The 26,399-nt window shown below is 42.3% G+C and overlaps 1 protein-coding gene across 2 annotated transcripts; it reads left to right on the top strand.

Annotated features, from left to right (window-relative positions):
* Window positions 1-1,910: 1,910 nt before the first annotated feature.
* LOC144936738 (CKLF-like MARVEL transmembrane domain-containing protein 8) lies at window positions 1,911-16,991 on the top strand. 2 transcript variants are annotated; one of them, XM_078863867.1, is made up of 5 exons: window positions 1,911-2,042; window positions 7,928-8,101; window positions 10,309-10,431; window positions 12,037-12,150; window positions 16,734-16,991. In XM_078863867.1, the coding sequence occupies exons 1-5, from the start codon at window positions 1,911-1,913 to the stop codon at window positions 16,959-16,961; spliced, it is 771 nt and encodes a 256-aa protein (XP_078719993.1). In that variant the 3' UTR covers window positions 16,962-16,991. The 2 variants fall into 2 exon arrangements, 1 of the variants encoding a protein (XP_078719993.1); XR_013637460.1 differs by lacking the exons at window positions 1,911-2,042; window positions 7,928-8,101; window positions 10,309-10,431; window positions 12,037-12,150 and adding an exon at window positions 15,568-15,619 and having other exon boundaries at window positions 16,734-16,781.
* Window positions 16,992-26,399: the final 9,408 nt, after the last annotated feature.

The raw sequence follows: 26,399 nt of genomic DNA on the forward strand, positions 1-26,399 counted from the left end.
ATGTTTTACCTACGTGACTTTACCGAAAAAACCTGAGAACATTGGAAAGATGTTATTAACCAGGTAAAACCTTAACTGCTTCATAATTTCACCATTGGAACCTCATTTGCCAGTAAAAATATGATAATTGTTTTTATTACCCTTCTATCTGGCAACAAAACTGACACCTTTTTTACAAGGAGTCATGTTTACATAGACCGCAATACCTGCAGTCATAATGCATCATCTGGTCCAACCCATGTGAGACTAGGCTCTAAGTAAAGCTGTCTCGGGTGTGGACCAATCAACTTCAAGGACAGTGCACATTATCAGAGTTATGTTTTTGTTTGCATTATGAGTGCAGGTATTGTGGTCTATGTAAACATGACTCCTTGTAAAAAAGGTGTCAGTTTTGTTGCCAGATAGAAGGGTAAAACACCAATTATCATGCTTCATAATTTGCCTTCATATCCGCATCTCCAGTTTCTTCAGCCTCCTACCCCCAGCCCGCTCACTTCCCAGCCCCGGAATTATGTCGTCTTGCAGCTCCCCACTCTCCCTACCCCACACCCCCACCCTCTCTATCTCTCCTCCCTGACTCCTCCATCATCTCTTACCTATATAGCATCTTGTTACAGCAGCCCTTTTGCCTACTTCAGCAATTGTTTCTTGCTGTGGTTGTCCCACCTGATGACGGACGCTTGTGTTGCGCCCGATTCGTCGTGATTTAAATTATTGTATTTTATACCTACGTGACTTTACCGAAAGAACCAAAGAGAATGGATCCGTGCAGTCACGAAAACTTCAAATCTAGATTACGCCATGCATGTTGCACACTGACCATGTCATGTGTGTGTGCGGTCGTGCAGAGGTTAACGTGCTGCGTGACGAATCCGGTGACCCGAGTTCGATTCCCGCGCACGGCCAACACCGGTGACGATTATCTGAACCAGTCCTGGGCCTCCCCTAGATCGACTTAGCCTCAAATGAGTATTGTATCTGGTGCGATATGTAAACATCGCCCCAACAGTCTGTTAAATGTTATACGGGGGGGGGGGGAGTCTTTGTCTTTATGTCATGGGGACCATGACATGTGACCACCAGGGTCATTCGCAACGGCCGATTGAACGAGAACTGCCGCAGATTTTATTTCGATTTAAAGCTTTCGTGACTGCAGGGATTCATCTTCTTGGTTCTTTCGGTAAAGTCACGTAGAATGGAAATAATAAAAGAATAAAAATGAAACATAATAAAATAATTCTCACGACGTTTCGGCCACAACGCAAGCAGCCGTCCTCAGGTGGAGAGCAGGTCTGTCTGAATGTCATTCAGAATGTCATTCAGACTGTCTCCTCGACAGACCTGCTCTCCACCTGAGGACGGCTGCTTGCGTTGTGGCCGAAATGTCGTGAGAATTATTTTATTATGTTTTATTTTTATTATTTTATTATTTCCATTCTACGTGACTTTACCGAAAGAACCAAGAAGATGCCGCAGATTTCTTCGCGTGGAATGACGTCACAGGGCAGGTGATGAGTCACGCCCACTGGGGGCGTGGTGCTCGCACAGGTGAGGGCGAGGTGTCTCTACGGGATGTGCTCAGACTTGAAGTTCAGTGTCTCCTCCAGCCCCCATCCGAGCAAGACATCCCTGCCCGACTGCTGCTGAGCTTAGCTCATAGACGGACGTCCCCTACGTCACATTCGCCGGCTGACAACATTAAGCTCGTCGACGATTCTTAACACGCGTATTCGCTTGCTTCATTGACGAACAGGTCTTTTTTGAGACGTATTTGTGGCAGTCGTACGCGCGTGTCCAGTTTGAATCAAGCAGATAAGATAGCGTTGCAGGTGTAGCCTCAGTAGTAGTTTTGTAAAGCTCAGATTGTTATTGCAGTATTTGTTTCGTTGGCTGTGTAAGCAGCTTCAGCCATGGCCGATTTCCCCGACAAAGTTTCAACGAACACAACCAGCAGCTACCCGGCAGCACAATCGTCATCACAAATCGCTTTGGACAAAGGATTTGTGAAAACCATTCCGGGTATTCTTATGATCCTCGAAATAGTGAGTATTGCACACGACATGTACGACAAACACTCATAAAACATTGCCTTCAACCGTTGCATACACCTGCATTTCAATAATGTAAGTACTTCTGTGTTGTCACGGATACGGATTTTTTTGATCAGGTGAACTTCTTACGAAAGAAGACGACTGCTCTTCTTGTCTGATGCAATTGCAACAGAGATGATGAGAATTATGACCGAATATTGCTGTTAATTGTAATTCGGCACTCTGGCAACGTGACAGTTTTAGATTTGCGAGTTCATTATTGATCACGACATGGAGCCATTTAATTGCTACGGGCTTTTCACTTTGGTAAAGTAGGTGGAACTTTGGCAGAGTTATTAGTTTGTACTTAATTACTGATTTAAAAAAACAGGAACTCATGCTGTCAATGTGAATCGCTTGTGAATGATGTTTCGTCAATGAACTGCGGCATTTGTGAATTAAAAACATGAACACATCGCTGTGTAAATGCAAATAAATAAACTTGTTGCGAGCTCCAAGGGAAGTTAGTTGGAAGCCTTAGAAAAGTTATACTTTGCAATATTTATCCAAAACGCGTTCTGAATGTGCCTATTGCATGTACTAACTAATATGTACCATCTTGCGACTTTCATTATAGGATTATTTGTATAGCGAGTAGCCTGTTAATCATTAGATAAAAGCTACCATGTGAATATGTTGTTATATATTTAGGGCAGGCTTTGGATGAGGCTAATCAATTCACTCGTTCAAATTGAGTAATTTAATTGCTAAGTTTAATCTTTCAACTTTGGCAATAACAATGCTTGTAATTTAGAATATTAAAGTACTGAATATTGCCAACTGTTGAACGTATACACGTGGGATAGTTACATACGTGGATTACCGTCAATGTGTCCGTGTTAATTCGTCTGCATACATTTGTGAAGCACAAAGTGATATTAAATTCAGATCGATCATCAGACACCAACGCCTCTCTCACTCCCGTTCAGCGTCACGTGTTCCCTTTCAGTAGTTCCGACCGCATGAAATAACCGAGGAAGAAACTCAATTGCTCAAAGATATTGCCACCCACGGGACTGAGAAAAGTTAATAGCTTGTTCGCAGTTATACCCCGACGTTTCTCATTGACGGCACGACATGCCCTCCCTCTCCATGCCACGGGACTTAATTTCTCAAAAGCACGTGAGGCTGGATCAGCCAACAGATGTATTTTCTATTGACTCTGGTTAGACATAAACAACTGAGAACTAATGAGATGGGGTTCACTACTATCCAGATTAGACAATTATTTTCCAGCAGTGGACTTTGTGCTCAGAAGGCTAACTTATCTGAAGGACACGGTCAGCGCTGGCTACTCTTTGTATGAGTAAAAAAACATGAAATGTATAAATAGCCTAAACACGAACAATTTACTCTAAAAGGCAATCCATTTTATACACTTTAAATATATACTTTACATAGTGAGTCACAATGTCCTGTGAAGTGCATGGAATAAAAAAAATGAAAGCTAAACGTAGTCTAAATAAATGCCAAAAATGACAGGTTATCCTTAAAGGTATCGTCTGTTATTAACAAATACACAAATTTCTCTGCATAAAAAACAACTTATTTACGCATTGTGAAGAAGGATGATTGCCCAAAACGTCGCCTATTATATATTTTTCTTCATCGTGAAAGACACGTTCACGGTAATTAGACAGCAGCCTGAGTTAAGCCACTAAGACCACACAAACACATCTCAGCCCATTAGTCTCATCCATCAAAACCTCGACGACCCCACTGGCGACAAAAGACCCAGATGTCTTCCAACATCTCGGCCGCTATTTGTTTCACATGCTCGCCTTATGTGCTGCTGCAGACCGTTTAAGACTTTCAGTTTTTGTGCAGACAATACCTTTTGTGCAACCGCAAATAATTCAACCACGCAGTTCAAACTTCTGTCCAACGCTTATCCTTTAACAAAAGCTTACAGCTTCATGTACAACCTTTACTTTCGTCTTGATGTAAACAAAAGACATTGTCAGCTACCTTGATAGCGGAGGTTATTCGCAGTGTAAGGAAGACGTATTGAAATACCACTGTTGTTGGTGGAGTGGCGGTGTCACGATTGACACGTGCATTTGAAACCATGGTTCACAGGTCGGGTTCAAGTTTGCTGTTGGCCCCGAGGCTATAAAAGCATTCCCATAAAACTTCCAAAATAGACGACGCTACAATCAGGCATCAGGCAGTTTAACACGGAGGCTTTCGCGACCAATATTATTCATAATAAAGGTTTTTGGGTTAGATCGCGTAAGTATAAATGTGTCGTAACCCTCCACCACCCGACACAGCCAATTAGTAAAGGATTTGTCAAGTAAACAAAACGCCAATTAGTTACTACTTCAGCCCACCGGTGTGTTGGAGAGTACATCTACAACATTTACAATTTGAGTACGACGTTTCGCTGGATGTCGACTACCTCGCCTGGTATACAGGAGGCCATGGGTTCGATCCTGACCCTGACGCCTGTATATTTGGAGTTTACATGTTCTCCCCGTGGTCACGTGCATTTTTCTCCGGGACCTCTGATTTTTCCCTTCACATTTAGAAACGTGTGTTTAGAGTATGTGGCTGCTATACATTTCCACATGATAAGCCACTTCGTTGAGCTATCATTTGTGGCCAGGTCGCTTATGAAAAAAAAAGCTATATAGCTTAATGTGCCTTACCTGGTAAAATCTATATTTTTTTATCACACCTGCTGTCGCATTCATGGAATTCTGAGCATTGCAAGACATCTCAAAATGTTATTGAAATGATTAAAACCAGGCGTGCCACGTGTCCTAACCATATTCTCCCTAAGAATGTTTTTGCATAGTCTTTTATTCCCCACTAGAGGGTGGCTGACTGACTGAATATTAGGAGGAGGCACGGCAGCACAGTTGGGGCAGTACAAATAGTTGAATTTGTAAATACCACTATGCAATAATTATGTTTGCTGTACCTGATGCAAATCAATACAGTCGCTAAGAATGAGAATCTTTAATTATCCTGGAGAAATCCGATGAGCTATGAAGCTCATTTTCACAGATGTCCAGGAGGGGGTGGGTCAGAACATTGCAACAATACACAAAACAACGAACGGAGTGCAAAGTGTAGGAAATGAAAGCAAACAAAGTCACGAAGGTGTGCCTTCTTGCTTCCCTTGCAGTTCAGTTTGAACGGTTACTTTAGAATTGCCCTGTGAGCTAATAAGCTCTTGAATTGTTCAATATTATTGACGAGAGCTAGGAATGATTCGTCGAAAAAGTTGGTAAATCAACTAAATATTCTAAATCAACGACTTTTTTGTGGCGGATTTCTCGGGTCCCTTTAAACACGCCTCCACTCACCCACCGACATCACCTCCTGAAGGCAGGAAACCCCCTACAAACCACGCCCAGGGTAATGAGGCTGATAATGCTAGTGATGTCACCAATCAGCACATTTCACCTATGTCCAGTGGCACACGCAGGAACAGAGGTGAGGCTTTTTTTCCCCAAACTATTTTCGTGTTATCCAATATCGTGTATAATTGAATTGGTAATCGGTAGAGTAATCGATTATTTCTATAATCGGATCAGATAGCGCAGCTTTAATATGGAGTTAGAAATATATTCAGGTATAACCAGTAAGCATAATTTCAGCACTTATAGTAACGTGATTATACGTGTATTGCTATGTCAATATTTCATAATACCTGTACATGTATTACATTCATGCATTAGAAGTGTGCCACGTTCACCGTTGGGGTTAAGTTGGGAAAATGTTTTTTGTTGTTAAAAATTCTGTGCTTACTTGTGCTTGTAACGTTTGCTCACACACGCAATCAATTCATCATTGGGGGAACTGCTGCTACACTAATATTGCATTAATTGTCAGTGTATGTACACACATAATCAATTCATCAATTAAAATGGATTCTTGTGCTCACGCAACACATGCATTAAAAATGTAGCGTGTAAGAATCCATTCTCTTTATACATTTATTTTGTATTGAACCATACGGCCAAGAGGTGCTACAATGACCACAATGTGACACAAAAAAGAGAAACGTGACAATTTTGGAAATCAAAAGGTAGGTGAATCGTTGAAGAGTTAGTAATTATTAATGCCCATTACATGAGCTATGCAATGCATAGTTATGCAATGGACCTTTGATGAGCACGGCTGGCTACGTACGGTGTGAAATAAGTTAAACGTACGTACATACACAGTTATGTTGTTAATTTAGTACAGGATTACAGTTTTAGGACAATTTTTTCCCAAAAAAATCTATATAACATATGAAACTATTCGACATTGTGCACTGATATTATCCAAAGACAAGGCTTGGCTGGTCACGGACACAAATTGCTCATGACTTACGACATCGTGGCTTGACACTAAACCTCAAAGCAATGCAAAGAGCAAACACCTTTAACCCCACCCAGTTTAAGACTCATTTAGGCTTTCCCATGACTCGTGCACATGTGAAACATTGCTCACTGGTTTGAAGCTTAATCCACCGGTTGCGGCTACGGTGAGTAATCTAAGTGTGGTTCTGAGAGGAGCCCTGGTAATTGGTAACTGAAAATACTTTCTGGCGCAATATCAATAAGGACTTTAGCCGACATGACCTACGAGTGGGAGACACTAAGTCACTGCTGCTGCCTGCAGTATTACATTCAATGCGTTTGGGCACATTAGCAAATACATTCATGTGTCTGCAGTGTGCAAAGGGGTTTGAATTTGGAAGCAAGGCAGCAAGTTTGAGGTGTCACAAGACATTCATGTATATTACCAAATAAAATGACTCGTGAATCAGGTTTTTGTTTGTTTGTTCTCTATCCAGACTCGGCCATAAATTGACTAAGATTTGGATTGCTCTTTGATAGGGGCAAATCCATTCCAGTGTGAAGCTATGGGACAGATGGCAGACACCGAAATCTGATTATGTCAAACTATAGTCTTCTACCCGTGGCTTGCGAGGGTGGGCAAAGCACTTTGATCTGACGAAATAATTATCAGAATAAACAAAAAATTACACTTTCTAACATTTACGTGTATTAAGAGTATAAAACGTTAAAATGTAGAAAGTACAGTGTGCTGCTATATGCTGATGTCACGCGGAAACTAATGACAATGCCACAATCTTGAAATCATTTCCGTTTACAACAATTCTCAATTTTCCACAGGAATGCACAAGTTTTAGTCAAACATCAGAGACCTGTAATGAACTAAAGATTTTCTGTACGCACCGTCCACGATATTGACGCAGCGTTTCTTTGTAATATGGGCAATGTGTGATATGTGTTGACTTTTTGGCATGGGGCTGTATTGTAATGAGATGTTCTTACATTAAGATTCACTGTGCAAATTGGTTTACACACACACACTTAAGCATATATTGAAACTCATGAATGCACATACATTTTTGTAAGCATGTGTTTTGGCTGAGAAATACTGTTTCTCATACACGGGTCTGAACCTGTTGGAATCCCTTCAACAAGACACATAATCACTATTGTAGACATACAAAAATACCAATTTCCTCTTTTGAGACAAAATCGCTTACCTATGCAACACATAGCTGAAACGCGATGTTTTTTGCAAAGACAGGAGACATTACAATCATGATAATCAACTGAGCCCGATTGCCATCTCATCTTAGCATAAAGCATGTTGCCCGATTTTCCACTCTTCGCATCGGGAATTGCCATTTCTGCGTAAAACTCAAGTGAAACCAACTTGACCGCTGATAGGTGAATCGAGCACTATGGCTGTTAGAAGATCAACCGTCAGTCAACGAGCTCGCACGCAGTGTAGGATGCAGGCCACGCGCAGACAGCAAAGCTACCGTCGTCTGTGTGGCATCTACCTTCCCCTGTGCACAGGTGTTTGGTCTCCTGGTTTGGTCTCTGGTCGCGGCCACCAATTACACGACCGTGCCTCCACTTGGCTGGGTCCTGTTCGTGGCCGTGTTCTTTTGGCTTCTCACCGTCTTCTTCTTCGTTGTCGACCTCTTTGCACTCTACACCCGGGCACAGAACATCAACTGGTCGCTGGTGGTAAGATTTCGAGACGCACAGGGGCCCCACTCTAAATATTGAATGCATGAAAAGGTTTGGTTGAGTAACCCACGGGGCTCCATACTGCCCTGTTTAAAGAGTACCAAGCCAGTACTAGTCCATGAGCCCAGGTCGGATTTGTCGCTTGTCAGTACCACCTGGCGTGGCATCACCTTTGTGGTTCCGATTTCTCTATGTGGTCAATAACAGTGAAATATTTTTAATAAAATATTTTAAATGAGTCTTATTATCCATGTAAATAAATGTGTAAAAGATTTCATACCTTAGGTGGTTCAAATTTTTGCTTGGGGCCATGGACTATACTGCTGAGATTCACGGTTTCAATCCAGGCAGCCACTCATAATAAAACCAGGTTCTTGAGTGCAATGAGTTTGATCATTTTAGCCAGATAACCAATGCACGGTACACATCTAAACGATCAAACTGACTTTATTTTATTCAACTTTTTTTCCAGCTCGAAGGACTGCATAAGTAAAGTATTGAAATCATTAAAAATAATGGCCATTATTACCCAGTCTCAGGACATGTTTTAAATTAGAAAGTTTGGCCAGTTCATTTCATGAATGTTTGGCATGTGAAAGGAAACCAGAGAATGCAGAGAAAAGATAGAAGGGGATAACAATCAAAGCAACACACATATATTCAAACATCCATAGCTGAATTGCCATGGCCAATGCACCTCATAGCCCAAGCCTGCGAAACCTAGTATACCAAGAGAGTCTTTCATACAAGTATTGACTGGTCTCAACCCTAAATAGCTTCCAAAATCCAAAGAGATCGGAGCACTCTCAGGGTCATTTGATTATTTGTTATATCGTGTTATTATTGAAGTTATTAAATTCTTCAACATTTTTACATTTAAATGTATCAACGTGATTTCCTATTTTTTGTCTATAATGAAATATAAGTTGTGTGTAGCTATGACATCCTGTTCGTGGCTCCGTTGAGCTTTATGTTACAGGATTAAACATGGAGAAAATGTTCATTCCTCAAGTACTTTCACTTCATTACTATCATCGCAGCTGCTGTGCCACCACTTTAAAAACAAAGTGAGAATAGCAAAGAGCATCGCCATTAATTATTTAAAAAAACATTTCATGCTCATTTAAAACATTAGCAGAATCTTTGAATGTGTTACAACAGGGCTCACAAATGTCCTAATATCTATTCAATTTGCAGAGCATGCCCTCCGTTATAAAATCCCTACCTGAGCTGAACCAACAAGAATAGAGCAGATTTTTTCGATTTAAATCTTTCGTGACTGCAGGGATTCATCTTCTTGGTTCTTTCGGTAAAGTCACGTAGACGGGAAATAATAAATTAATAAAATTTAAACATAATATAATAATTCTCACGACGTTTCGGCCACAACGCAAGCAGCCGTCCTCAGGTGAAGAACAGGTCTGTTGGAAAGACGCTGACAGACCTGTTCTTCACCTGAGGACGGCTGCTTGCGTTGTGGCCGAAACGTCGTGAGAATTATTTTATTATATTTAAATTTTATTATTTCCCTTCTACGTGACTTTACCGAAAGAACCAAAGCATGAGATACCCCGGTAATTTTTGCAAACGAGATCATCCTGGTCTCTTCAGTTTTCAGCTTGTTAACCGAAATAAAGTTAGCTGATGCACACAATTACATGAGCGTAAAGTATTCGTCGTAGTCGAATGGTGGCACAGCTGTTGGTTCACTCTGCTATAAAGATGGCGACCTGCATAGTGAAGAATGGTCATTGGTCAAACCAACCCACGTGACCGACATGGCACGGGGGTGGCCTTCATCCAGCAGTAGACTGGCAAAGGGCTGACATTTATTTTAAAAATGAATACATTTTTACTTGACATATTTTAAACCTCAAACTCCACTGCAGCACATGAATAGTGGTTTATTCGTGCTGCTATGCAGGAGCTATTACCAGCGACAAAAAAACCCTTAACATAACATGACATGTGGTTGCACTTGATCAAGTTGTATCAGCCCACAGAAATATAAAATACCATATCAATCGTAATAACGATAAAATCATGACTCACCAAGTCAGATTACAATAAAGTAAAACAACACAAACGTATCATTATATCTGACGGGGAAAAAAAAAAGTTTGCTAAATGTACATAACGTTAACAAAGATGTAATTTAGTCGAATGCGTAGCTCTCAATGTCCACTTGCTGTTTGTACAATCAGGGCCTGGTCTTCAACGCATTCGCTAGCGTCCTTTATTTCTCGGCTGCCATAGTGGAGGCAACCATAGCCAGCTCCTGGACCCGCGATGGGCTCGATATGTACGGGCACCACATTGCCGCCACGGTAGGTGCAGTCAGTTGCAGCTGCCCACTGTCATCTCTGGGGAAGGTTCGCGCATGCCTTGTTGGTGGGTGCTTCCTAAAAAAAACGCAAGTCGAATTCCTCGACTTAAGGTGGAGAGGGTTGGTTGAGCCGCAATGCTTGCAATTAAATGTGCCGGAAACCTGGATTGGTAGCTGCCCAGTGATGCACTGGTGGAATATTTCAAGTAAATCATTTGATTGCTTAGGTGTGGAAATACTCCCTTTGTTTTTTTTTTATGCTGAAATTGGCCCACGTTTAATTCTGATCCTCACCTGCAACATGCCCATTCATGACCTCGTGCATCCGTGATGGTAATGCAACCAGCTATTATCTGGGGTTGACCGACATTGACGTGCTTGCTACATTATGGTCGCTTGCACGGTGTGCACACATTGGCTTCACAACACTTTAGTTTAAATAAGAGACAAGCTACAATTGTCCGTGTGGTGGAGGTTAATAGTGAATGACATGGAACTTGTGCATTGTAAAGTTTTAAGGTAATGCATTGCACAGTCACGCAAAGTGGCATACAAATCCCACAAAATAACCATCTAACAGTGAAGCGCTGAAGTATTGAATGTAAAAAGGCTTTATCCTTTCTGGAACACACTTGTAAAAGGATCCCACCGTTTTCAGCTTTAAGGGGTATCTAATTATTCTCCATAGTTTGCTCTCTCAGGAAAACTTGTAACTGTACTAAACAACTCACTGCAGTATTTTCTAATTCTGTAGAGGTGAAATAAAAAACCGAACCCTAAGTATAAAATACCTACTCGTTGAAAACGGAAGGGCATAATGGAACTGAAGACGCCTACGTGTGTACGAGACAAGCCGAGGCTGCTCGTTACAGAGAGCATGTGTTACAGTGGCACGCGATGATTACAGAACACAGGCAAAATGACCCGAGGGGCAAAAGGAATGGCATGTTGCACAAGAGGTTCTTTTTTTGGAACTCTGTCACGTGGAATTCATTCTGCGAAATGACAGGTCTCCACTGCATTATACAATTATCTGAATACCAATTCCAAGTGTGTGCACACAATATAATAGCATACGGTGATTGACAAATAAACCAACTACTTGATAAATGTATATGGAGCAGTCAAGGCTGGCATTGTTTTCAAACATTGACAACATCGCAGTGGCTGCTGGAAGATTATACACTTCTGGTCAGATCATTGCGGCCCAACGGCAAATGATGGCCTGGTTACTTTTCTGCAAATGATGTGTGCCCTGCCCAGATTAAACTAAATTCCAGACTTGGCTCTCCCCAATTCAGGCGTGGCCAGATGAGTGGTTTACATAATGAATGCCCTCACATTCAACTGCCACTCAGTGTAATGCGGCATTGTATTGGCTCCACCTCATGATGATGATGATGGTGGCTCAGGAAAACCTGAGCTGACTCGTTTGGTCGGCTGCGAGACTGTGCTGCCTTTATTCACTGCGAGCTCCGGTTGCTAGGCACTCATAACCCCCCCACCACTCTCCCTTGTCTCTCTGTCTTCTTGTGCTTGCTGCATGCCGGTGTGCGCTCTCCGCTGGGACTTGTCGTGGGTGCGGGCTGGGTGGGGCTTACTGCAGGGTTTTGGCTATAACCTTGCTGCTGCAGTCATTTATCTTACCGCTGCCATCGCTGACGCCGCAAGCAGCAACATATACGAAGGATATGAGCGATCACACCTGGTGGCATCCACGGTATGTTGTCCACATATCCACCAGCAACAGTTTTATTTTTGTTATTATGATTTTTTTTTTGTATCACATTGTAAAATTGTGAGTGTTTTAACAGGGCAAGACCCTGATAAAGTGAATTTGTTTCCTAATTGGGAGGATGTGCAAGAAGTTAATACGAAAAATACGCCAAGGCTCCAAACAGACCCAATGATTTGATCTGTAAACATAGTAGTTTGCAAATTAGACCTAGTATTGCACGTTCACTTGTGGCCATTGAAAACACAAAAATAAGACAACTTGTATGAAAGTAATGTCCGAATATTCACACTTCATGGTACCAATAAAGTATGCTTTGTTGCGTTTGCATATTTTCACTTAAAAAATGCCGTCGAACAAACACAGGTTCGTCAGGTTTGTGTGCGTTTGTAAAGAGACGGACACGGGAAGAGGTAGACTGAAGCACACTGCACCATAACATGAGCACGTCTGAGTTGGATTCTTGTCCAGGGTTAATGCAATGTTGCTGCACCACACCGACACTGAGGGTATCGTATGAATATAAACAAAGATCTCCACTTTGCTTTTCATTGCGAGCAATATCTGCTGTTGGAATGCTACAGTGCCAATACATATTTACCATTCTGTGTGCAAAAAAACATTGCTTTTCTGCTTCAAATCCTTTCTCGCTGTCCAAGAAATATCAGGGGATTAAGGAACTTGAAATGTATTGGGTTGAAATAAATCCAGGGACTTTTATGGTAGCATTTGAGAGAGTAGGTGGCCGCATTCGGGTGCCAACTAGCTACGTTTCAAGATAAGAGCCAGCCGTTTCAATTTAAACGCAATTGAGACCACCAATCATAATCCACGAGCCAGCGCTCGCCAATCTAATAATTTCTGAGGGATCTGCTGAAGTGAGGCTTCCTAATTAGGAGTCTCATTTTGGCTGAAGTCACCCGTGAGCCATAAACGTCATTCTTAGTGCAGAGCAATGGTTTTCATTATGCCTCTCTCAAGCTGCATAGGAGGCGAGTTCTATGCTCATCCGTGGCCCATGCAGAGTGGAGAGGGTGGCCTAATCGCTGTGACACCTTCATCACCAATTGCAGAAATGTGGATTTGTGACCCCCCCCCGCCCCCGATCCCCCAGTCTCTGAGACAGAAACTTACAATGATGTCACTTAACCTTTGGGCACGACTAGAGTCGCTGCCAAGTTTGACCTGGCTGTTCAATGAGCGCACACAGCGCTGTTTGAAATTCTGGGAAACGGCATACGTGAACAGCGCCGTTATTCACGCTTAGGCACACGGAGCCCTCAGGTCCTGGAGAAGTACTGGAGTGGAAATGAGGTCCTTTAGCTTGCAGAGTGGGATCTCTCTCTCTCCCTTTGCCGCTGTTGTGCCACAGTACACGGCAGCCGGCAAATAAAATTAGCAAAGCGCAACGGTGGCGCGAATTGAATGCCCGTGACATTGTACCCACACACGTGGCAGATGGTGGGGGTAAGGAGTAGGGTTGAGTGAGTACTTTTCGTAGTGGTATGGTTTTGCCAACCTGCTCTCGATATAGCTATGCTAAATAAAAAAAACTGAATAAAGGAAATGTATTATTTTATATTGAATACCCTGATATTTCTAACAGATGGCCACTTTGTCTCTGCTTGCATGTCAATGTTTGATGCTTACACCTGCATAATGGAATGATTGTGTTACTCAATGATTGATCTTTTAATTATATAAACATCGTTTTTTTAATTAGGAGCACAAGCCATTGTATATATTCCTTTCAACTCTAAAGTAGTTAAATTGTATTCTCAACGTAGTCTCTACTGCATGGACAATACTGATCTTAAACTAAACCTGCTAAATTGAATGCTTTGTGTTTTTTTTAATATATAATGTCACTAGTACGATTATATTATAGTGTGTAAGATGTTGAATTTGATAATATCAATGTGCAATATAAAATTTGTGAGGTAATTCAATAATACATCATCAGGCGCTTTGCTCATCTGTGTGTCAAGTCTAAAATTGTTGACATAGAGGTGGGGGATGGAGAGGCGCTACGGAGATGTTGAGTTCGAACATGGATTTCAGTCACCCATGATTAAACCCTATTCCTAGGTGTTGCGAGGTTCTGGTTTCAGTCAAGTCACTGATTCTAGATTTGAAGCTTTCGTGACTGCAAGGATTCATACTCTTAGTTTTTCGGTAAAGTCACGTAGGTAAAAAAAAATGAAATAAAAATTAATAAAATAAAAATTATAATAATAAATAAAAATCACGACATTTCGGAGGCAACACGAGTCTCCGTCATCAGGTGGGATCGTCACAACCAGATGTGCTGTATAAGTCACTGATTGCCGTACAGCAAATCTGGTTGTGACGGTCCCACCTGATGACGGAGACTTGCGTTGCCTCCGAAACGTCGTGATTTTTATTTTATTATTATTCTATTTTTTACTAATTTTAATTTCATTTTTTTACCTACGTGACTTTACCGAAAAAACTAAGAGTATAAGTCACTGATTACCGTACACACAAAACACATATTATCTGACGTGTCCAAATTCCAGCCTTGTGAATGAATCGGTTTGACTGCCATGCAACAATCTCATTGTGGATCACGTGATAACATTCACCCCCTACTGTATAATTGGTACAAAGGCCAATTGAATGATGTTTTAGAAGTCCTGTGGCGATTCTATTCTGTAGCCAGTCTTGAAATATATGGGGCACACTCCTATAGCACAACAAAAATAAATTGGCACGACTTTTTAAAATCGATTTCATGAATTTTAAACATTTTTCATTATTCTTTCCCTGTTGCTTGAAGTCGAACTTCTATGTGAATATGTTTTGCTACTATACAGTTGAGCAAAGGGCATGTTGAGGTTAAGTATGTTGTGCATTGCTTTTCATTTAGTTATGAGTGAAATTAGTGGTACAGAAATAAAATGTTTGCAATTTTAACTTAAACCCAATATCATCATTCAATTTAAAATGACTGATACCAATTACAAATGCATTCATTACTGTGTGATATTCACCGTGACAGTGAAACACACTGAGGCATTATTTGTTATGAAAATTAAATTGTTAAAACGCAGGTGCGTTCCAGAATGCTTTTTAAACTGCCTCCATCACCTACCCCACGAGTACCAGACATCATCCTTAACCACCTCATATTGAGAAGTGTGCAATTTTGCACACTTACCTAGTCTATTAATTGAAATGTAAATACATCAATAGAACATTCCTTTATAGGCCTTTCGGTGATGCTTAAATGACAAGCACTGCACTAAAACTGATGTGCTGATCGGCAGAATGTGAATCTTGGTGATTTATTATGATTTTATTTCCACCTCTGCCTTTGCCCTGCAGGTGTTTGCCTTTGTGGTCACCTGCTGTTATGGTGCCAACACTGGCTTCAGTTACCGAGCGTGGCGTACCAGCTCCTAGACCTTAGAAAGCTGCCACTGCCAATGTGGTACTAACAGCTTTACCTACAAAACTGCCACCCTGACATGTTTTTTTTATATAACAAAAAAAATCTACACAGAACACGAATAAAACTTTTTTGTGCAGCATGACTGGTTTGCTGATTTGTCAATTTTTAAATCTTTTTATTTGATCGAACTGGTTTGGAAATGTTATAATAGCAACCTCCTTTAAAAAAAAATTCTGCATTCTTCCGAGATCAATTGACCTCCCTTGCACACCGGGTGAAATTTATTTACAGAGTGGCGCGTGATTGGAACTCACTATGTAGCAGTTTTGCGTGTAAGATTGAGTTATCGATTAGCTGACCGGCCAGTTCTGTCAGTGTTTACAGAAAATAAAAAAAAACCCTCACATCTATTTCAAGAGGCTTTAAACTTTTTTAGTGACCCAATTTTTGCCACGAAAATTGTGAATCCCGTAACGCTAAGGTGGCTTTTGCATGTGTTGTACAGATTCAATCAAATTGTTTATGTGCTTTTGAAAACAAATCACTCTCTTGAAATTGTGAAAGCAGCCTTGCGTTGAATTCATCGTGAGAGATCAATGTTTAAACACCTATGTAAGAAAACAGAAAGTTATTAGAGAATATCACACGTATGGTACACCCATTTTCATAATGCCAGTTACTTAAGTGATGCCGTTGGTTTGTAATCATGTGATCGAGATGTTCAATTTGAAAACCACTTATCTCATACTCATTTTCACTGCGGCTCTGCTATACAAAAATCATTTAACTGTGCGTGCCATAGAATGCCACGTACGTGCATGTACACTCCGTCATAGTTAAAATGTACACCACACTAAACTGTACAACATTATCAACATGCGATCGAGGGCACGTTTGTACTTTTGACATTACAGTGAGCGTCGGAATATCCTTCAGCCTTCATTAGACCTCAGCTGTGATGATAATATGTATGCTGGAAGTAATTATTGTGCCAAAAGTGCTTGCCACTGCTTTCTGCAAATATCACCCTCGACCACCCCCTCCCCCACCCTGCCTGCTGACTCCCCACTGCATCACTCCATATCCTATTCCCCAACCTCATCCTGATCCCCCCCTTCCATCTTGCCCACTGGCTTATTTTTAACCCTGACAGTTCTTTGCCTTCGTGGTGACATTGCTGTACGGTGGCAGCTGCTTCTGTGACTTCCGCGCCTGGCAGGGGACCCATGCCCCCAATGCTCCCAGCAACCCCGGCGACGTACAGAGAGCAGTCCACGCCACGAACGTGGCTATCGTTCAGATACAGGCAGTGGAGTTCCACACGGCAAACACGGACGCGCGAGTCCCAACAGATCCACAAGTGAACATTTACAACCAGTAGGTTGAACGCACGTGTCCGTGAACACGCAACTAGGCGGTGGTCATTCGTGAATTTATTTTATTTCTTCACTTTTTGCGGACGGTGTTGAAAGCATGGCCTGTAATGTTAATGAAATTGTATCATCCCCATTTGTTGATTAGTTGAATTTAAGCAAGTGAATGCAGTGTTCAATTGTTTCCCGTGTAAGAGTATTTAACGATTAAAACGCTTGTTTAAAGAAAATGAGAGAAAACCCTGAGACATATCACAACGTCGATAATTATGAGTGTATTAATATAAATGTTCAGTATGCGTGCCTTACTATATGAAGATTAAAAAAGGTATTTAGTACGTATGTAGTAGAATGGGATGTCAAGTGTTTTATACGATGTGTGTACACATTTACATTTTACAAGAAAATTAATTGAATATTTGCAAGATGGCTTCCTTTTTTTATGGAGCAAATACAATAAATACATTTAAAGATTTCAGTTTAAAACAATTTTATTTTTGTTATAGTACAGTACCTAGATTAAAAAAGAAATGTTCATATTACAAATGTACAGCTTTTATTAATATTAAGGTTAAATAATATTTCTTCAATATATTCGAAAAAAAAAACACAAGTTGATACATTGAAGCTATAATAGAGTGCTGGTATTTTTTTAGGGTACAGTATTTGAAAAGCATGAACGGTATATTAATACAAACAAATTACACCAATTAAAATATATCACACGTTACAGTTACAACCCCCTAAAGCGTTGCTTCACGAGCCGCTGAGGTGTTTCTCTCCTCAAAAGCGGAAGCCTCTTTTTGGGCTTTAAATTAATCTCCAGGTCCTAAAATCCTACAAAAGCCAGTCATATTTGCCCAATGTTAGCAGGTGTTTGAAATTGCCTTGTGTGTGCATTTCAGTGAAATGTCAGAAGTCAGGCTTTTAATGCAGCCGTTTTCCAAGTGATACCAAGGTAAATGATAGCCATTCACGAAGACGCAGTTCAAACAAGGGACTAAATCGGCATAAAAGTGTAATTTATGTGCTTTTCATAAAGTATGATATTCCACATGTACTTAAGCAAGCCCTAAAGCGACGGTTATTCAATGAATACCGTTATTCTGAAACCGCCTTTTATGATACATGTAATCGCAAAGTATTGTCATGATAATTGTATAATTTACAGTCGCCAAGCTGTAAATGGTTTAGTAAGACTGCCTTTAAAATTAGATGGCCGCATATACGCGTGCACATCTGGCAAACTGCTCATCCTTTCCTCCAGCGTACACGAAACAATATAAACCACCTGGTAACGAGGATGCGACGATTAAAATGTGCCCGATTTAACACCTGATCATGTCAATAAAGAAACCGGATAAAAGCTGCCTTTTTTTTTACAAAAACAATTCCGTTGGGTGTACCAGTTGCCTCGCTGTCACGTCATCAACACAAGTGCTCATTTGCTATCGTCCATTTGGTACGCACCGATACAGACACATCACGTTCAATGCCGAGGGTTGACACTTCTATGGCCGTGTTTTAAAATGCTCCGAAGCGGTTTAATGATGATGTGAATGCTACTTTCTATATGTAGTCACAACGAGCGCTTTTGTGCTTGTTATATATTTTTTTACCATAAACACGACTCGTTTTATAGCGACTACCACGATCCTGTGTAAACGGGGGTAAAACAAGTGCATTGTTATTGTATGATAAAGGAACTGAAATCAATCTTTGTGAAACTTTCAAGATTACACATTTGCAGAGAGGTGGCTCCTTGCCACGTGGCACAATCAAGTTGTGCCATCAAGCCGAGACGGTCCAAAGGTTCAAAAATTCGAGTGTTTGTGCGGCGTTCCGCGCTGATGTTTAAAGCGATGCTGCACGTAACTGGGAAAAGAAAGGAAGCGAGTCCCGTTGTAGGTGCGTGACTTCATTTTCTCTGGATGGCGATCCAATTCCAATCACGGGTTTCACATGAGGGAATGCGCACGCACATTCCACAGTGGAAGCGTGTTCTTCGGGCGCCTTAAACGATACGCAACGCCAAGTAGAATTCAACATTCTGGGGCAAAAACAAGAGTTTCGTGCAACAGCGTAGAGAGAAAAAAAATAACAACCATAATGCTCCCATTAGTCCACGAGATATCTCGACTTGTCGGTAACCACCTGATGTGCCATTACTTTAGTCGTTTCAAATTCCGTATGTGGCCGATAATAGTGAATTGTGTGAAACATTATAAAATGAGCTGGCTATCAAATAATTCACTATTATTTAGCCGTGTAAATAAATCGACGTGGCAAATTTTTTGCTATCTTTGGTGAGACCAATACCTGCTCTGGACCATGGATCATGTGCAAATAAATGTGCCTGTAAACGTGTAAGGTGTTGTGTATTTAGCTCTACTGTATTTGACACGGCTGTTACCATCGTCTCAAGATTCTAACACGCTTCTGAAAGTAAAAGGCGCCCCAAAAACTTGCGTCTTGTGTGCACGAAGTTATACAAATCTGGTCACACACACACACACCTTCCGGATGGTAATACGCGCTCCTAACTTTTGCTTTAAAATCGTGTCGGGACGAGTACGTCTTATAAACCAGAGAATATGGTATATAATGTGTTACTGGTAGGAACCTCCTGGTTTTCCAGCCCACAGGGGATTATTGTGTCCGTCCGTCGTGCAGGGAGGGGCTGGGTGGGGAGGGAGGGGCTGGGTGGGGAGGGTGGGGCTGGGTGGGGAGGGAGGGGCTGGGTGGGGAGGGTGGGGCTGGGAGGGGAGGGGAGGGGCAGGGTGGGGAGGGTGGGAAGGGGCTGGGTGGGGATGGGCTGGGTGGGGAGGGTGGGGCTGGGCGGGGGGTGGGAGGGGTGGGGCTGGGTGGGGAGGGGCTGGTCACCCCGTGGTGCCCTTATAAAACTCAACGCTTAACCTATTCACGCCGGCTTGTGCCCGCCCTCACAGTCGGGCATATTTGCGGAATACACCACGCCGCCGGTGACCTTGGCCATTGACCGAGCAACCCAACGCTCCTGCCAGCTCCCTCCGCAGGAATGTGTTAAACGAGTAACGGATTTGTACGTGGCATAACACAATAGGCCACAGTGGCACAAGGAATGAGTACCGCACTGCAGAAATCGAACCATGTTGGCAGCTTAGTTGCATCACCTGTTGTTATTGGATATTATCAAGGGTGTACTTGCTTTATCTTAGTTACTTTGCCGTCATGTCAATGTCCTGAATGTCATTAAGCGCAGTACGGGCTCTCATTGAAGTAAAAACAACGCGGGAAACTATCAAAGTTATTATGATGCATCTGTGGTATTTTCATTGTATTTGTGAACACCAATGTAAACAGACATTGCCCTTGGTTATATATCTCAATTAAAATTCAAGGTCGTTTTCGGTTAAACAAAACTCACATGGATACATAATGTATCCATAGTCCTCCAACGAACATCACTACCAAAGTCGAGATTGTAATAAGCATATACCATGACGCTTAATAAAAGTAGCACTTTATGAAAGTGAATAAATAATACCATTGGAACCTCATTTGCCAGTAAAAATATGATAATTGGTTTTTTACCCTTCTATCTGGCAACAAAACTGACACCTTTTTACAAGGAGTCATGTTTGCATAGACCACAATACTTGCAGTCATAATGCAAACAAAAAACATAACTCTGATAATGTGCACTCTCCTTGAAGTTGATAATAATACTTCATGCGTAATGTATGCTTACGTGCATTTCTGCTGGTAAAATTGGTATTGTGAACTGCGCTAAAACTAGGTTTGCGTTATATGTGCAATTTGTTGAAAGTGTTATAAACGAAACACGAGTCGATTGTTCTTCCAGGGATGAATCAGTATCGATGCTTTTTACGATAACCCTTTGTAGGATGTTTGGCCCATTTCTTATTCAAGATTTGAATGCGCGAGGGATAAAAAAACCAGACAAAATACACGTGCAAGGGGAACTAACACGCAAGTATCCAGATACTTACTCTTAGGTTTTTTCGGTAAAGTCACGTAGGTAAAAAATGAAATTAAAAGTTAATAAAAGTAATAATGGAAATAAAATAAAATAATAAATCACGACGTTTCGATACAGTAAATTTAGCTGTGACGGTCCCACCTGAAGACGGAGACTTGTGTTGCCTCCGAAACGTCGTGATTTATTATTATTTTATTATTATTTTACCTACGTGACTTTACCTAAAAAACCTAAGAGTATAAATCCCTGCAGTCACGAAAACTTCAAATCTAGAATCCAGATACTTGTCCATCACCTACTTGCTATACGATCAGAAAGCGATACGAAAACAAAACACACGCTTCACAAACGCTGACCATAAAACCAAATAGAGTGGGTTAATGCTTTGGGCAATGGCCCTTATTGAACACATTCAAGATATTTACTTCCTTATGGTTGTAGATCGGGATGTTCAGCGTGGCAACTTAAAGCCATCGAAGAGCGCCGGGGGGCATACCGATAGTTTCGGATTGACGACACGAGTCCTCGTTCCACCGTCCCCGTTACCGTACTTTTGTTATTGTGATCGCCCCTCCATTCCAACGGCGTTACTCTTTGACCTTGCTCGGATCTTGGCGGCACACTGATTGCCCCCACCTGCACATGCGCGACCGAGGGGAGTTGTGGGGGTCGACGCACTGCGCGCCACAACCAATGAAGAGGAGGAGGTGGGGGGGGGTGAGGGGGATCGGCCACTGAACGGCACGGAGAATCCGCGTCCGTCCCAACGTGCAAAATGGTGAGGTCATTTTCGCTCCCGTCATTCCGAAAATACCAGGGCGCACCCTTTCTGAAGCACCGACCCAGAGGCGATAGCCGCACATCTCTGCAGGTGGGTGTCACGAATGCCATGCATTGCTCTATCCACCAACACTGCCGCTAAGGGGCTGTCAGCAAAGGCTCAACACATGATTTGGTGAAACTGTGTTAGCAGTGATGCACAAGTACAAATGGCAAATACAAATAATTTTTTTAAAAATAATTTAAGGGCTTGATAAGACCGTGTCCGTGTTGCGAGTGGCACAAGTGGTTTGTACACTATGCAATGAACCCAGCAGCCGATGTTCGGTTCTCAGCCATGGCTACCACTGGTGGCGAGTGATATCTGAACCATTCCATCCTTCACAATGCACTGATCATTGGTCATATCACTCCCATTACCGGCATGGCACGGGGAGGACTGTACCAAGGCTCTCGGCGCTTTATCGTATTGCCTGTTGCCATTCAGCCCATTGGATTGACAATGAACTGTAAATTGTAATGTCAGCTAGGCTGCAATACAATATAAACGGTGATGGCAACAATGCGTGTGTTTGTTTGCAGGTCACGTGACCTGCATGCTCCAACTTGTGAGCTACCGGGTAGTAAAAACACCAGCAGCTGACTTGAAGATACACAAAAAAACCCGTAAACACCAAGCGCGAAATGGGTTTGCAGCAGCGAAGTACATTACACACCGCGATGCACTTGGACCAGCTCATGAGATCAAGGCTGCAAAACAGCCACTCTCCGAGGCTTACCATGGCATCGTTCCGAGTACTGCCGGTGGGTATTCATCACGCGCCGTGGCACGAGAAAATTTGTCGACATCAAAGGGATTCATCAGTAAGACCTCAACGCTCCCTTCACTCGCTTTATACAATGGATGGACAAAGGCTGACATATCCTTTGTAGGGCATCACACATTGGCAGATTCATACTCACTGATACATCCATATAAGGAAGGTTATGGGGAGTGTGGGGGCATTTGTCACCGTATCTTTCTGTTCCACCTGTCCAAAGCCTGCTTACATTTTTGCAGCATTTCCCCCCCAAAGATGACACTATTAACTCTCGTTCCTTGTGCTACTGCCCAGCAATTCTAGTCTGGCAAACCAAATAAGTGCGGTTGCAATGTGTGTTATCTAATTTCAACCAATTCCCTGCATGCAAAATATTCAGTACCTTTAGCATTTAAAAATCCGTTCTGGTGAATTACTAAATTAAGGTGTAAGATGTGTTTTTATGATATTTCAAAATTGGGGACAGCATTTGAAAGTCTCTAATATTGAATAATAATTTACCATTATGCATATTCAGTATAAATATTTTAATACAAGTCTATCACATTATGTTACGTATCTTTGTTATATACAGCATATATAGAAAATGTAATATATCACTGCATTGAAAAAAATGTCAAAACATTAAAAGATCGTTTTCAATCGGTGCATATCAACTGCCATGTGTTGGAAACTTCTACCATTGGTGAAGAAAAAATAAGCAAAAGCTGAAAAGTGTGCAAAGAAGCGTTGAGAGATGCATATTTGAAATTGCGCTTAGACAGAAGTGAAATTGTAATTTTTTACATAAAATCATTTTATGTAGAGCATGTTGGCATCCACATAAGCTCGTGTTCACTATCCTTGACATTTTCTCCACATTGCACCAACTGTGACTACAGACGAGACTCTGACATAGAAAAAAACATCTCTACTGAAAGTGGTATCCTGAAAACGTTAACGAAAAGCACCGTTTAATGCATAACTGAACCGAGAACTTTCGCACCAGCATGTTTACTAAACCAATGTCAGCAAGGAACAACTTATACAAACACAACATAATAACTACCCAACTCAGGATTGGGACTATCATCTGACCCAGGAATACAACAGACACAGGTCTGGAATGAATCCTAATAATGTTCACCACCACTCTACAAGTTCATGCAACCCGAGTACCGAACACCGTGACACAACATTAAGGTATCGCGCGACAACCGTTGGCAGTGTAAGGGGATAGGGGTCCCCGGAGTGACATTGAGACACCCACTATTATATTGTCGCTTGGGCTATTGCCACGTGCATCCTCGTGATAACTCTTCTTACAAGCAATATGCTCGCATAGGCGCCGCTTGCTTGACTGGCACAAACGGTGCGGGCCGGAACCCTCTGTGCTCCCGGAGGAGAGGAGAGGGCCCGAATATATGGGTGCCAAAACCAACGACTGTACAATCGGGGAAGAAAAACCATTCGTGAGAATTGATTCTGTGACGATGTCAAACGTGCGTTTGTCCTCCTCGGAAGTGTTTCTTTTTAAGGCAATAATAACAAAGACGGTCACCGCATCGCGCGCTTTGAGATGTGCTTCTGCGGCCGTCTGGAACACTCTTTCTTCCGATATTAGGAAGCGACTGGAACTATACGCTCTTTCAAATCTAGATTGAAAACTGTTCTTAAGAACTGCTTTTTGTGTTTAGTTTGTTGTCCATCCCCCGCACCAACGTTTAGTGCGGTTGGCTACGTACGGTGCGAAAGAAGTTCAACATACAAACGTAGCGCTCGCGCCAATGTGTGGGGCGTTATACGCCCATGTAGGCAAATGTAATAAAAGCAACAGAACTTTTTACAAAAGTATAGTTCCTCTTGGATCGTCTTCATGAGAGTTATTGTACCTTGGCGTTACAAACAGACGTACAGGTATAATGTATAATCCTTTCATCTTTAATTGGAATGCATTAATTGATGTTTTCGCAAGAGTACAGACCTTATTATTTCCATGTCGCTGGTGGCAACCACATCAGCCCATATCCATTACCCTTCGCACTGATCATGTCGACCAATGCTTTCCACATTGGTGGACGGGATGGACGAAAGCAGCGCCAACACAACTGACAATACTTCCCTGAAGACCAAAGAATCCGGCCTACAGTGCCTTACAAAAGTACCGGATGACTTGAAGTTACTTTAGCCACTTGCAAATTGTCGGCCTTGAAAAACGTGCCCATGGAGATATTGAATGCATCAACGTGCTCTTTATTAGCTTACGGCAAGCAGCTTCATGGCCCTTAGCTCCCCGCAGGTCCATGCTGTGTGTGCGGCTTGAAGGCCACCCACCATTCTTGTGCCCTTACCTCTTGAGGATGGGTGCAGCGGTGGTTAAGAGATGTTAACTACCTCGCCTGGTATACAGGAGGTCGTGGGTTCGATCCCGACCCTGACTCCTGTATGTTTGGAGATTGCATGTTCTCCCCGTGGTCTCCGGTTTTTACCTCCACATTTAGAAACATGCGTTCAGAGTATTTGGCTGCTAGAAGATTTCACGTGATGAGCCACTTCATTGGGCTATCATTTGTGGCCAGGTCGTTTCTGAAAAAGAGCTATAGAGCTCAGTGGGCCTTACCTGCTAAAATAAAAAAAATATCATTTAAAAAATCTAGGATGGGCTCACTCAGACACGACGTAATGGGGAGTAAGCGGAAAGCAGCCTTCCTTATCGTCACCAATGCCAACGGTCCCGCGGTGATCCCGTCGGTCCTGACGTGGGGTTAGCCTGGTCAACTTGTCACATCGCATTCTCTCCAGCGTAAGAGACATGCCCATCTCCCGTGGCATTCAATCTTGAGGAGCTGGCCACGTGACCAGGTTTAACGTGAGTTGGGTCCTATCTGGGTCAGCGACCGGGAAAGTATTGACGCGCCCGGCACACCACATTCGTTATACATCTCGCGATGGCTGTAAATACGAGTCGCGCACTTCCAGCAAATATGGGGAAATACACAGCAAATAATCCCTGCGCGTGCCTCACAACCCTTTTTTTGCCGTGCATCACTCCCAGATGAGCAAAAATCGCTGTCCTCTTTGGTGAGGTTCGCTCTGCAGGAGCATCATCAAATTAATATCTGTGCTGAAGCCAGACATGCTTCCTGTTTGGCAGAAAAAATGGTCACTTTGTCAAGCTGGAGTGGGGTGCCAAAAGATTCACTTTTTGAGCCATGGTAGGCTCCTAAAATATAAAACAAATAAGATTAAGAACATTAACGATGAGAAACATACAAATACACGGAATTAAGCTACGGAGTAATAGCCTTCTGTTGCAGAGAAGTAAAGCGAGGCTTCTGGGTAACCATGTGACTAGGCTACCGCTTTTGCTATGGATTTTTGTGTCTCAGTTGCCTCGTCTCTGCGGCAGTAATTGTGCTACAGGGATTATATACCGAGGGTATTGAATATGGGCCAACATGGGTGCTGACATTGAGAAGGAACGAAACACATGGATTCGAGAACAAATACCATTATTTTGACTCTTTATAAAAATAAGTGGGCTTGGGCATAGCATCACTAGAAGGGATTATTGCTGATGGATGAGACTGGTGACAGAAAACAGCCAAAGTAGAGAACACGCCCAAGTGCAGGGCCATTGCAAAGATGGGGCAATGAGATCGGCTCCTGTGCCACAGCGAGATGGAGAGGCCTTCGTCCAGAAATGCAAACAGCACGTTTGATGATGATAAATTAAGTGACAAAACATCTCATCGCTTCAACCTTGTATAGTATCAATTCTTTACCAAGGAAACCCTCTCAGAGTCTCAAGGTTTCATCTTTCAAGAGGGGTCCTGGACAATTCCATTGATGATAGGCATGTGGGAGGAAACCGGAGTACCTGG

This window comes from Lampetra fluviatilis, chromosome 17 (genome assembly GCF_964198595.1).
Source record: "Lampetra fluviatilis chromosome 17, kcLamFluv1.1, whole genome shotgun sequence".
NCBI lineage: Eukaryota > Metazoa > Chordata > Hyperoartia > Petromyzontiformes > Petromyzontidae > Lampetra > Lampetra fluviatilis.